Genomic DNA, 12,547 nt, shown 5'->3' with positions numbered 1-12,547 from the left:
CTTGTTGAATTAAAGTTAAACGAATTCTGTAATAACTACTATGTGAAATAGAAAGTCACCAGTTTCATTCTTCTATCGCTCTGCCAAACCGACAGATAAAGGCAGTGAAAAAATAGTCTGCTTTACAATGCAACGCCTTGTGAGTCCCATGCAGTCAGTGTTTTTCAGTTATTATTGGAATGTTTAGTGAAAACAAGGGCAACGCTAAAAATAAATGAATCTATTATATCTTATCGTAATCAAACTACTGTTTTGACCGTAAAAGGCCCAGAGGGTGCCAACAGAGGAAGTACTGCATAAGGAAGTCAGGACTGGCCGAGGAATATGCGAGGATGGTCCTGGACATGTATGAAGACAGCGGGACAGTGCGCTGTAGGAGTGACAGATGGGTTCAAAGTGGGGGTGGGATTACATCAGGGGTCTGCTCTTCTGGTTTGCTGTGGTAATGGAGAGGTTTGGTAGGAGTCTCAGTGGACTATGATGTTTGCAGACAACATTGTGATCCGTAGTGAGAGCAGGTAGCAGGCGGCAGAGAGCCTGGAGAGGTGGAGGTATGCTCTGGTGTCAAACAGATTGCGATCCCCTAGCTCATCTCTGTCCAAAAGTGGACTAAAATGACTTAACATCCAGCCTTTTTATGGGAAAAATGATACAGAATGTTAAAACGGAGTTAAACGGTTAATCATCCTTAATTCTAATCAAATTCTAATCAAGAATAAATCAAATCTATATGATGAGTAAGAAAATGTAGTTTGAGTAATGACATGATTTTGATGCCTGACTATTTCACCTAGATTCTGGGAGCATTGTTATGACTGTGCATGTCCTTGTCTCTCTCTCTGTGTGAATGAAAGCACTATGTAAACAGTGTGTAAAAGTCCTCATCGTGCATGATTCTGATTAAAATTAATTATATCAAGTATGCTGTGATTGACAAACACATTCATAAAGATAAAAAGTATATTCACATGTGATGTGATTTTTAACTTTGCCTTAAATTATCTGGGTGAAAAGTCCGAAAGAGAGAGAGAAACAACAGCACGGGACTCACGGAGCAAGCCTTCTGGAAGGAGGTACTCACGATAGTACTCACGAGTAGTCACTGCACATTGCTGATCCATGTCCACATTAAGTGGAATATCCCCCTAAAGTGCAACAGCCAAAATACCTCTAATTTACCTCTTTCATGTCATGTCTGTCTATTCCTCCACGTACCTGTACCACTGTTAAAGCTGCTATCTTTATTTATGATAGTAGAACATATTCTTTTTATTCTTTTGTTGTATGACTGTAGTATGACTGTTTATTTGTCTGTATAAGCCAAGTTCAGCTGTACTTCAAATTTCATTGGAAGACTTTGTATGGAGGACTGCTTCCTTATTGAATTATATCGACAGAAATAAGTGTGCCAGTGGCCAGAGTGTGCCCATTCTCCTCTCTCATTCCTCCCATGATCAATATTAGAAATCAGCATTAGCTCAGAGTACATTAATTAGTAGTATAAGTAGTATAATTCAAATGATTTGATTATTATTATTTGATTCATATTTTGCTTTCCTCCTTCTAAACTGCTTTAATAAAATATCCTGCATTCAAAAAGTCTAAATTGTGGAAGTTCCATTTTTAACCTTTTGTGAAACAGTAAAGGTAAACACTGTGTAAAAATATTGCACCTAGTTAAGGGTTCTTACAGGTTTCTCTAGCCTTAAAACTTAAGAGATCCTTGAGGTCTATTTTCCAGCCGCTTGTGGCAGATGGCTGCCCTCTCTGAGCCTGTTTCTGCTGGAAGTCTCTTCCTGTTAAAATAGTGTTTTTCCTTCCCCCCCATCACCATCACATCTGATTGTTAGGCTTTTCTCTCTAATATAGTACGGGCATTATCTTACAATAAAAAGCACATTGAGGCAACTGTTGTTGTTATTTTGCGCTATTTTGAGCTGTTGTTGATACCTGCAACATATTGCAGCCCCTGATTAACTAATGAAGAAAGTGAAGTGATAAACAGAAACAAAAATAACAAATATGTTTTTCATAAAACAATTTAATACATGTGTACGAGATATGAATTACACCAAGTTTTTTTTTGAGATAGTGACTATAAATAAAGCAATTTCACTGGAATCCGATTGAGACTTTGATACTATGCTGGATAACTTTGTTTTATTAAGGCAGAAGACAATGTTAAAAACAGTCTGCTTGATGATTACTTCGTACTTGTTAGTGGTTTGTCTGCTTGGTTTGATGATGTAGATGCAGTTTGAAGGCGAATAGAGATAAAATATATTAGATTACTTTTCTATCCTTTTTTCAAGTTAAAGTTGATTATTTATATGTTTGTATAATGACTGAGAAACAGCATACTGACTGGGGTTCCATTTATTCTCGTACATTTTTTGTAAAGTGAGTTGCAGGAATATAATTGTTGCTTTTGTAGATTGTATTAAGTGCAAAATGATGAAAAAGAAGAAGGTAATCTTCAGAAAGCATGATATACTGTAAAAATATAGTTTTTCTCTAGTGAAGGAAGCATTTAAGGCATTTGCACATTCATTCATAAAGGCACATGCGCAGTCTCCCAGCTCTTTGTTCAGTTTTTTCTTGTCTTGCTTGCTGTTCACGTGGGATTAGTGCTGACCAGAAGCCAGGTTCAGGTGACAGGGCTTGCAAAGCATCTTCCCGTCTAAAGGATAACAGCCATGCTCGTTCGGTTCAGGAGACAGTTGGATGGCGCAGACCTGCACACAATATGAAACAGCATATTCCTGGTACTGAAATAATATCTGTCTGTGTGTTTGTATCCTTGTGAATGTGTCTGTGTAGTGAAGTGTTTCAGAATCAGAATACTTTATTAATCCCTAGGGAAATGATGACACACAAAACACCAACCTCACATCTGTAGCAGTTCTCATGGTAGGAACGCCCCAGACATTCAACTGTATAGCTGTCGGTACCATCTTCTTGTGGAATGATAAGCTGGTTACAGGCACTACACTTTGGAGCGTATTTCCTTTACAATGTTAGATGAAAAAGAAAAATTGATTACACTTGTAGACAAAGGGGTGGTTTATAATGCAACAAAAGCATTGTAATAACATGTCAAATGAAGTGGAACACAACTGTATATATTGATCCTTTACCTAAACCCTTTAAATAGTTTTTTCCCCTTCATACCTGTAATAGTCTTGAAGGCAGTAAACTTCTCCAACTTCTCCCTGGGCAAAAGCTTGCTCTCCAATTTGCCTCTTACATGTTGTGCAGGTGAAACAAGAAAGATGGTATGCTCGCTCGAGTGCGCGGATTATGTGATCTGTGATAGCCTCTCCACATGCCCAGCAGAGCTCCAAACTGGCCTAAGACATGGAGAAAGATACATCGTTAATTACCTTAAAAATTTACGTTTTAATCTGCTTTTTTTCTTTCTTTTTTTTGCATTGGGTCTGTTTCTGAAAATGTTTGAGGCATCAAACAGTGCAAGTTTACCAAGCTTGGTTGTTTTTATGAAAACATGAACCTGGACATCAGAGTGTAAATGTTAGACAGAGAGCGCTCAGGCTTAGAAAAAAATGTGTGTGTGTGTGTGTGTGTGTGTGTGTGTGTGTGTGAGAATGGGTGAATGAGGCTTGTAGTATAAAGAGTAGAAAGGCGCTGTATAAGAACCATTTACCAGTCCTGTGAAACATTACATTGAGCTTAAAATATGCATGCACAAATGTAAAAAAAACAACAAAAAAACAAAAAAACATGGCTTTGAGCTTTTTTTTTAACCACCTGAGACCCTGTGTCCTCATATGGGGATACATTTTGGGCTTTCTGCACCTTGTACTTCATTCTGCTCAGTATTTCAACACTTCAGAAATGTTCAGAAGTGGTGACATTGCTGTAAAATAAACCAGTTTTTAAAAAATCCTTTCTGTTCAACGGTGACTCATCAGGTCCAGCTAATCTCAAAAAGCTAGAAGAAACAGGAAAATTAAACCCAAAGAAGAGCTCAGGTTTCAGGAGGTTAAAGTTTGCATGTATATTCACAGCTTGGTTAACACGCTGCATTGCGCTACCTGGTAACAGTCTTCGCAGAGCGGGATCCCGGCCTTGTTGTAGTACTGTTTACCAGCCAGGGGAATGTGACAAGATCTACACTGGAAGCAGCCATCATGGTAAGTCCTGTTTAAGGCCTCTATCGCAGGTTCAGAAGGAGTCACTGGCTTTCGACAGAAGCCGCACAGATCTGCATTGTTCACACACACACACAGTCAAACCAGGTTATAATAATGTGGCACGCAGAGTGGCAAAATGTATAAAAAGAGATCAGGTTACCTTTGCTCTCTTTGTCTTGGCTGTTTTGGTGGATCCTGTGGATTTGGTCATCTGAGCTTAACCCACTAGATGGTGTTCTTGCTTTCACCTTAAATGTAAAGCGCATTATTAAACTGACAAGTTGAGTTTGGCCTACAGAGGCGAACTGCATAATTTAGCAGCGCTTGATTTTGAACACATGTGGGAGTTGTTTAAAAGTGGCTCTGAATGTGACAGGCGTAAGAAACACCAGAGTCATCCACAGCACATCATCAGGACCAAGCCACACAAACATTTTAATTTCACTGTGGTTTGAAGGTTTGGTTTAAAATGGGTGGTGAATACTATTTTTTTAATACTTCAAACATTTCAATTCTATTGAGTTTAACAGATTATTTCTAACCCTTTTCACCAGTCACATAAAGACCTTACCTTCTTTCATGTAAAGACCTGCTGGTGATTCAAGGATGAGTTGTTGAGTTTAAGCGTTTTTAAAGGGAAACCTTTCAGCTTTTATTCAGTCAGTAAAATTCTCAGAAACCGGAGAGGAAGAAAGTAATTTAGCAGTCCCCCCCCCAAACTGATCTTTGTCTACACAGACATGGAGCAATAAAGTTTTTGTTTATTTACGGGAGCAGTTTGGAAGTTGGTGATTTTGTGAAAGCAAGTGTGCACACTTTTAGTAAGATGGTCATATAAGAGCCCTGTTCTTTATGTTTTGGTGATGGCGCTTTACAGCCACTGTGAAAGGCTTGTGGAAAAGCTGTGGAAAGCTAATCCTTCATTGCAGACAAAATAATTACTCGTGTGTTTAAAATAATTTAAGGCATTTTTTTTTTATAGGAAATTTGGCACCACGTTTTCGAAGCTGCAAACTGGAAGATTTTAAATGTCATTTGTTATAGTGACACTGTAAGATAAGTCTGCATACCTCTGGGTTGTAAACTGGCTGCTGGCCTGGGGTCACGGGGTAGGGGAAAGACGCTTGGGCTGGAGGAGGTGGTGGAAGTGCTGATTCTTCAGAGGGCAACTCTCCCGGACATAGAGGCGGCGCATCAGAGGGAGGGGTAGGAGGAGGGAAAAGCTCTGTTTGGCATGAGAACAGTTTTAGATGATTTTGTAGCAGCATAGACAGCTGATTAAAAAAAACAACAGACTAATGACAAATTAGATGAAAAAACTGAATGTTTAATCACATGTACTGATGCGCTGTGCTGACATAGTTTTGGTCTACTTATCCTTTCAGAGTACATGTTTTAAAATCGAGACCCCCATGGCCCTTCACTGATTTTATTCTGGATCACTCATCACTTTAAATTCCCCATGCACTTTGGCCCTCCTGGTTGATACAGCAGTCTGCACAGTGACTTTTTGTTCACTGGTTCAGGTGTTACATGTTTGAGAGAAGATATGTAGGACATACATTTTACCTCAAGTTCAAGCGTATCTGTATAGTGTATATTTCCAGCACCTGATGTCAGTTTGACACTCTTGCTTTAGTAACTCTTGTCTAACGATAAAATATTTGTGTCCTGATGGGAGTTGTCTCTTCCAGGAAAAAACTGTCCTTATCCACGGGGCAGGAGGGTGTAAAACACGGTTTGATGAATCATGGTTTATGGCCTACACGTTCACCTTATGTCATCCCAATTTCATATCTCCATGAGAACCACCATCATAAAAAAAGAAATAGATACAAATAGGGAACATCTTTTAGGAGAATCTGTTGATTCCTTCAGTAGAAGTCAAAGACTTGGAGGATCAATGCCAAGGAGAGCTGCAGCTGTTCTGGGGGCTCATAGTGACTGAAAAGCACATGGGCTCAGTTTCCCAGACATGAATTAAGCCTAGAAACTTTTCTGAGGAGATCCTCATTGATTTTTTTTTTCTTTAAGTCTAGGACAAGGCTCAATCCCTGTCTGGGAAACGGGCTGGAAATTTTTTTTGGCTCTTTTAAAAGTCTTTTAGATGTATAAAATCAATATTTTACATTTTGGGATCAGATATTTTGAAATGCAGGTCAGGAAATACATAAATTATCATTCTGATCTGGGGAGGACCCAATAAAGGGCCTTGCAGGGCCATTTTCTAATATTTTATAGATAGTCTTTTTAACTAAGAGAAAAAAAATCAAGTATATAATAAATACCTGATGAACTCCTCTGGTCATTTTTTTCTTGAAGCTGTGTTTTGCCTGGTTCATGTTTGGGGGGATTGTGGCTCTGTGGGCCTGAAACCAGGGCCGAGGACCCCGCATTAGTCAAGCCTTTGATCTTTAGGCCGCCATTAGACTCTGACGGCGGTGACTTGTCCTCTCTGCTGTGCCTGAGGGCAGGTATGCTGTCACCTGGGCTGACTCTTACAGCAGGATGCAGTTTCTCTCTAGCCGGGGCACTGTGGGCTTGAAGGGCGGGCTGCTGCTGTGGGGTCACGGTGGCTCGGTGAGGAGAAGCCAGAGTGATGAAGACAGAAGAAACCACCCTTTTTGGTGGAGCTGCTGATGCCATGAATGTACAAAAGTCTCACGCAGCCTGAAAGGAAGACAGAAGAATAAACTCATGACTGCTTGCGACAGAGAGAAACACAGCATAAACCACAGGCTCAGTTTATAATATCAGGCAACAATAAACTACAAGAACTCATACTGAAGACAAAACAGACATTTATTTCAAATCATGTTGATCTAATTTAATCTAGGTATAGTTGCACAGCTGTATTCACCCGCTTACAGCTCTCATTAACCATAATGAATGGTACTAGAGTCAAAAAGCACAAATGTGAATCATCTGTATGCTGTAAAACCACTCACACCGGCTGTGTCACATACCTGGAAGAAAATGGGCTTTCTCTTTGCTTCTTTCTTCTTTCCCGTTCTGTATCTCCCAAATCTCTGGTTTATTTTCTCTCCTATGAGCTGCCTCAGAGAGAAGACTTTACTCCGGTAGAGAGGGGCTGCTATCTGCAGAAGGCCACTCCTTTTCCTTCTGTACCTCCCTCCGTCAGTCGACCCCTCCTCCTCCTTCTCTGGCTGAATGACAACACCGCCTCCCTCCCGACCGTAAAAGGTGAACAGTTAATCTCGGACAAAGTGCAGTAAAAGACATGACACATTCATCTACTATGAAAACTTGGAAGGCTGCACACACACACACAGACAAGAGTGCATGAACGTAGACACACACCCACACTGAGTTATGCAACATGTGTGCACTCATACCAAAATCACACAGCCTTTTTTTCTTTCTTTTTTTTAACAAATGCAATACACAGTGCCATAAAGTTCCTCGTAAGGTTTTTACCCAGAAGCAAGCAGGCAGGCAGAGACACACACACACCTACACACACACAAGCAAACTCCCAGTTCTTTATCTCTCTGCATGCCAGCAGGATGTGACTGTACCTGCCTTTTCCAGCAAATTTCTATCTCAAACTGCCCTCTTTTTCTCCCCTGTGCAGTTCTCCCTCATTGTTCTGTCAGCTTTATTTTCCCTACCTCCCTGGTTGAGTCTGCCTCCCTTTTTTCTTTTCCCTCTTTCCTTCGTCCCTTCCCCCACAACATTATATCACTTAAGCCCTGACTCTCTATCAGTGTCTCATGGCACTGCTTCCATTTGGGACACAGAGCAGAAAACACTGTCCGATAATAGGTGCTGGACTTCATCGGGAGCTTTTGTGCTCAGCTTTCCAGGACCAGCGGCATTACGGTGCAGTGAATCAGGGCATTGTGCAAGAGGAGATGTTGGTATATTAGGAGAAGGGGGGCAGGGGGAGTACAGAGTGATGTCTATGGGTGCTATGAAGAAGTGCTTTGTTGTGTTTGCTGTTCCCCATCACAGTCAGTCTTAGTAATATCAGATGTGCTGATCAGCAAATATTATGATTACTCTCTTGAGCCAAAGCGTGTCTTGTCCCTCCTAAAAGTCAAACAGGAAGATGGAGCAAGAGACCGAGCGCTGAATAAAACTTTCCTGATTGATATGGGTCAGCCTGGAAGAAGAGAGGGAGAGGGAGGAATGCGCAGAGAGGGTTAACAGGAGATGGCGATGCGGAGAGTGATGGGGGTCTCTGTTGTTCCAGCTCTGTGGAAAGGAATGCTGCAGTGATGTCACGGCTGCAGGAGGGAGCATGCCTACTGATGACACAATCCCCAGACCTCCACGCTCCGCCTTCCAACAGCCCAAATCCTCATTAGACCCTCTGAACCTCCTCGTTGCTTTCAGCAGCTTGACTTTTCAATTTAATCACCAACACCACAGTGTCATTTTTATGTTTATGTGATTTCAAAGGGGTGGATTTTGCAGAACAGCAACAAAAGCTGAAAAGAATGAAAGGAAGTCAAAGGAACAGGAAGAAACATACAGATGGGATAAAACAATTGCATGCTCACAAATACACTTTACACGCACACTGACTTTGTAAGTGCTAAGGCAGAAAAGTCAAGCTTTTACTCAGTAACGATTACTTTCATTAAATCTAAATGATGTTATGGGAGAGACAAAAAACGAAGCAGGAGACGGCAGCATAATCGGGCTGTTAGTCCTGAAAGATAAAGCTTCAAAACAGCTGATTCCTACAGTATTCACATTAACCCAGTTGGATATAGTTTCCTATCACCACCTCCTATGTGTCTTTTTCTTCTCTCTCTCTTTCTGTCCTTCGACAACTCTAGTTTGCAATGTAGGATTGTTTTGTTTCCAGATTTTTAAAAATCACTCCAGATTAACAGAACTCTGATCTGATGTTTGTGTTTGGAGTGCTCGTTTAACTTTCTGAGGCCTAAGTCATAACTGACAGTGATCCTAAACCTATGGAATCAATACGTTGGCCCGAGACTCAGCAAAAGTCTTGGTTCATATTTTGCTTCCAAGGAACTAGAGTTTTATTTTTAGTGGTCTTGAGCAATGTCTCGCCAGGATTTCTGAAAGTATTTTAAAGCTTTTCTTTGGACATTGGCTGCTTTTTCACTCATTTTCAGCCCAATCTTTGTACCTGACCATCTTCACAGGATTTTTTAAAATCTTTAAACCACTGAACCTATTACTCATTCAAATACTGAAAAGCAGTGTTGTGTTTACACATAACAGATAACTTAGCAAAAACAAAATCTTTAGGCACTTGTTTGACAGACATAAAATAGTATTTTTTTGTTTGTTTCTTTGTTTTTATTTCAACCAATAAGGTGATTTTCAAGCGCTATTAGCTGAGCTCTCAGAATATCTCTACACTGTGTGTGGTGTATACTTGAAACATCTAAGGAAACTGGTCAAGTGTCAGGTCTAAAAACTACATTGAGCAGCACTGTATTTCCATGTTTGTTTGCACATTTCAATAAATTGCTGCACCCATTTTCCATTGTCCTAACAAAATCTAAAGAAACAAGATGTGACTCAATAGTTTTGCATGTATATATATTTTTTCAATTGTACTTCAAAGTCTTGGTAATCAGGGGACAAAACTAGCACATTTGTTCTAACTAGCACACACTGAATAGTATTTAAACTAGTTAACCTCACTGGGTTAATGCCCTGATTACAGCCATCCTTTAATGAACACATCACCAGTTTCTCTTCAGTTCATATAACAATAAAATGTAAATAACTGAATATTTTATGAAAGAAAATCACAGTAAACTTCACTGAAACACTATTGAATTATAATAAATGAGCTGTAACTAATCAGTACTTCTACAGTTCTCCAAAGTCGTGTGATCAGATAAGTGCCAAAAGCTTCTCTGTTATAGTAGCGAGCACTTTTATTGTTTCAGTCTCTGAACACACCTGGCTCCCATCATTTAAAACACATTATGGGTGGCACAGTGGTGCAGTGGTTACCACTGTTGTCTCTCTTTATGTGGAGCTTACATGTTCTGTGCCTGTGTTGGTTCTCTCTGGATTCTTCCCACAGTCCAAAGACAAGCAAGTAGGTCTCTCTGTGTTATCTTTGTGATAGACTGGCAAGCTGTCCGCCTCTCTCCCCATAAAAGCTGAGACAGACTCCAGCTCCCACACAAGCCTGACTTGGATTAGCGAAAAAAAAAAAAAAAGGCTGGACATTAAATACTAAATCAGCTTATTTTTTATATTATTTCTGTTTAATATAAGACCCCAAACAACAAGAAGTCAATTAAAGCCTTTAAGCACAATATTATTTTACAACACAAAGTAATAGTGCATCTTTACAGGTGAGACAGTCAATGATAATCATTGTGGTGGAGTTTGAGTGCACCGTTATCTGCCACGTGATGATGTTTTAATTGTGGTTCCTTTGTGACCGGAGCACTCGTCACGTCTGCTCAAGCTTGATTCCTCTTTTTCTTCCTGAAAAGGAAACATGAGAATTCAACCTCCTGTCGTGTTATTTTCACAACTACAGCAACTAAAACATAACGAGGCAAAGACCAGACCTTCAGCAAAGCCTGCAGAAGATCCCAAGAAGGCAACAGACAGACTGCTTCTCCCAGAAACGCGATGAGGATTTGAAACACATCAGACCAGTATCCCATTGCAAGCATGAGGACGAGCAAGGCTCCCAGCCGCATAACTACAGAGTGTAGGAGGGCCGCTGTGCCTGTCTGCCGATGCTCATCCTCTGCAAGTACAGACAGAAAAGTTACACAATGATCCCAAAGCCTTGGCTTTGTGCTTACTGATTTTATAGGCTGTGTTTTTGCCATCAATTCTAAGTTTTTAATTCATATATGTTGCTTTTTACATTTATAGGGCTTCATTTCATCGCTTATGGTCTACTTTTATTTTTTAAATCCATATAATATTATTTAAATCTATTTAAATATTTTTATTATTACTTAACACTGCGTGGGTACTTTCCTCTCTGAGGATTAATTAAGTTCCACTCTCAGCAGCACTGACCATCACCTTGAATATACACGAGCAACATAATGTAACAGAGCGTCAGCAGAGTCCAGAACTTCATAGCATCCTTCTGGGACAGGAAGTGGTCATAAATCGTAGCGGTGGAAGCAACACTTGCTACAGCAAAAGCCAAGACAACCGCTCTTTGCAGTGAAGCCAGTATGGTGTGTCCGGAGGTTAGAAGAGTGATGCACTTCCCACAGTACTGTTTAGTGCTGTGCAGCGGGTAGAGTCTGGCCACATGGATCCACAGACTGTGGCTCAAGCTTGCCAGTTTCCAGCTGAGAGCAGCTGCCAGAAATAAGCTGAGGGAGCTGTGTGGAGCCCCCTGTTGGAGGAAGATCAGCGTGCCGGTGAGGCTACAACCCAGGGAGAACTGGCTCTGGATTAGGATCATGTCTAGACCTCTGCCACTGGCATCCTGCGTTAAGAGACGTGGATTAGAAATGTGTAATGAAAGAACACTCTAAAGCAGATACATAAAAGCATAAAACAATGCATAAATATAGCTGCAGTATTTGTTAAGGAGGAGCTCACCAATCCAGCTGACGCCCAGGTAGAAACAGCCCTGAGGGAAAACTCCAGCACTATCAGGGAGAAAACCCTCGAGCCCATCAGAGAGAGGAGGACAGTCAGAATCCAGAACTGGAGGGATGATCTCCAGTTCCCTCTCAGAGACGTGCCCAGTGAGGATGACCTGGGTTTGCTTCCATTTCCAGAGTCAGAATCACTGTGTGCAGACAAAATAGAATAACTCCAACGCTCTTGAAAATCAAGCTATGCTTTCCCTTTTTCCTCTCAAAGGGTGAACTCACTTGGAATTTTGAACAAAATTGTAGACTCTCAGCAGGTTGTACAGCACTGATATTCCACATGCACCTACGAGCCCTTTAAAAAAACACAACCAAAAATAAGCCAGTAAAGAGGAGACATGACATTGAAAAGTGCTGAGAATTTAACCATAATCAGAGAAAACTTGTTATCAGACCTTGAAGAAAGCAATCAAATGGTTTTGAATCAAAAGGTGTCCATCCAGTGGTTCCCAGGATCAAGGGGAGAAACATCTTTATGGTGTTCTTGTAACGTTTCAGCAATAACACTCAAAGTGGTGCTACAAATTAGTGACTTTGCCCTTATTTCTTCGAGCTGATCAGGTTTTAGTAAGCTCCATCCACCCAAAGGTACAAAGGTGAAACGTGATATGGCTACAGCTTTTAGTCAAATCAATTCTTGATGAAAGGGGTTTCAAATCCTCTCAAGAAGAAACCTTTAACCCCAGTCAATTAAATCATTTCAAAGAAACAGAAAACACCACAGATTACAATGGTTTTAAAGCAGTGTATTCAAAAGATTCACCACCTATCCAGAGAACAAAAACAAAC

At 40.6% G+C, this 12,547-nt stretch overlaps 2 protein-coding genes across 2 annotated transcripts; both read right to left on the bottom strand.

Annotated features, from left to right (window-relative positions):
• Window positions 1–2,021: 2,021 nt before the first annotated feature.
• On the bottom strand, window positions 2,022–7,317 carry fblim1 (filamin binding LIM protein 1). The gene is made up of 8 exons (XM_085456731.1): window positions 7,121–7,317; window positions 6,443–6,824; window positions 5,225–5,379; window positions 4,315–4,402; window positions 4,056–4,225; window positions 3,172–3,350; window positions 2,887–3,007; window positions 2,022–2,735 (listed from the first exon to the last, which is right to left on the bottom strand). The coding sequence occupies exons 2-8, from the start codon at window positions 6,798–6,800 to the stop codon at window positions 2,625–2,627; spliced, it is 1,182 nt and encodes a 393-aa protein (XP_085312857.1). The 5' UTR covers window positions 6,801–6,824; window positions 7,121–7,317; the 3' UTR covers window positions 2,022–2,624.
• A 3,095-nt stretch (window positions 7,318–10,412) lies between these two features.
• LOC146709669 (transmembrane protein 82-like) lies at window positions 10,413–12,507 on the bottom strand. Its single transcript, XM_085456730.1, has 6 exons — window positions 12,154–12,507; window positions 11,981–12,053; window positions 11,703–11,895; window positions 11,163–11,586; window positions 10,697–10,881; window positions 10,413–10,610 (listed from the first exon to the last, which is right to left on the bottom strand). Exons 1-6 carry the CDS (start codon window positions 12,227–12,229, stop codon window positions 10,521–10,523), a joined length of 1,041 nt encoding a protein of 346 aa, XP_085312856.1. The 5' UTR covers window positions 12,230–12,507; the 3' UTR covers window positions 10,413–10,520.
• Between the last annotated feature and the right edge of the window lie 40 nt (window positions 12,508–12,547).

Source organism: Copadichromis virginalis, linkage group LG5, assembly GCF_057382275.1.
Source record: "Copadichromis virginalis isolate Kocher_CV1m ecotype Utaka linkage group LG5, C_Virginalis_male_GT1.1, whole genome shotgun sequence".
In the NCBI taxonomy this organism is placed as follows: Eukaryota; Metazoa; Chordata; class Actinopteri; order Cichliformes; family Cichlidae; genus Copadichromis; species Copadichromis virginalis.
The sequence above is the reverse complement of the archived record's forward strand: the minus strand, read 5'-3'. Positions and strand labels throughout refer to the sequence as shown.

Excerpts from the sequence above, each read along its gene's own strand:
- fblim1 (XM_085456731.1), bottom strand. The coding sequence starts at position 6,800 with ATGGCATCAGCAGCTCCACCAAAAAGGGTGGTTTCTTCTGTCTTCATC. Across the intron at positions 5,380-6,442 it reads TGACCAGAGGAGTTCATCAG|AGCTTTTCCCTCCTCCTACC; the intron begins GTATTTATTATA and ends CATGCCAAACAG. Across the intron at positions 3,351-4,055 it reads TCTGCGAAGACTGTTACCAG|GCCAGTTTGGAGCTCTGCTG; the intron begins GTAGCGCAATGC and ends TCCATGTCTTAG.
- LOC146709669 (XM_085456730.1), bottom strand. The coding sequence starts at position 12,229 with ATGTTTCTCCCCTTGATCCTGGGAACCACTGGATGGACACCTTTTGAT. Across the intron at positions 11,896-11,980 it reads AATTTTGTTCAAAATTCCAA|TGATTCTGACTCTGGAAATG; the intron begins GTGAGTTCACCC and ends GTCTGCACACAG. Across the intron at positions 10,611-10,696 it reads TTCTGCAGGCTTTGCTGAAG|GAAGAAAAAGAGGAATCAAG; the intron begins GTCTGGTCTTTG and ends TTTCCTTTTCAG.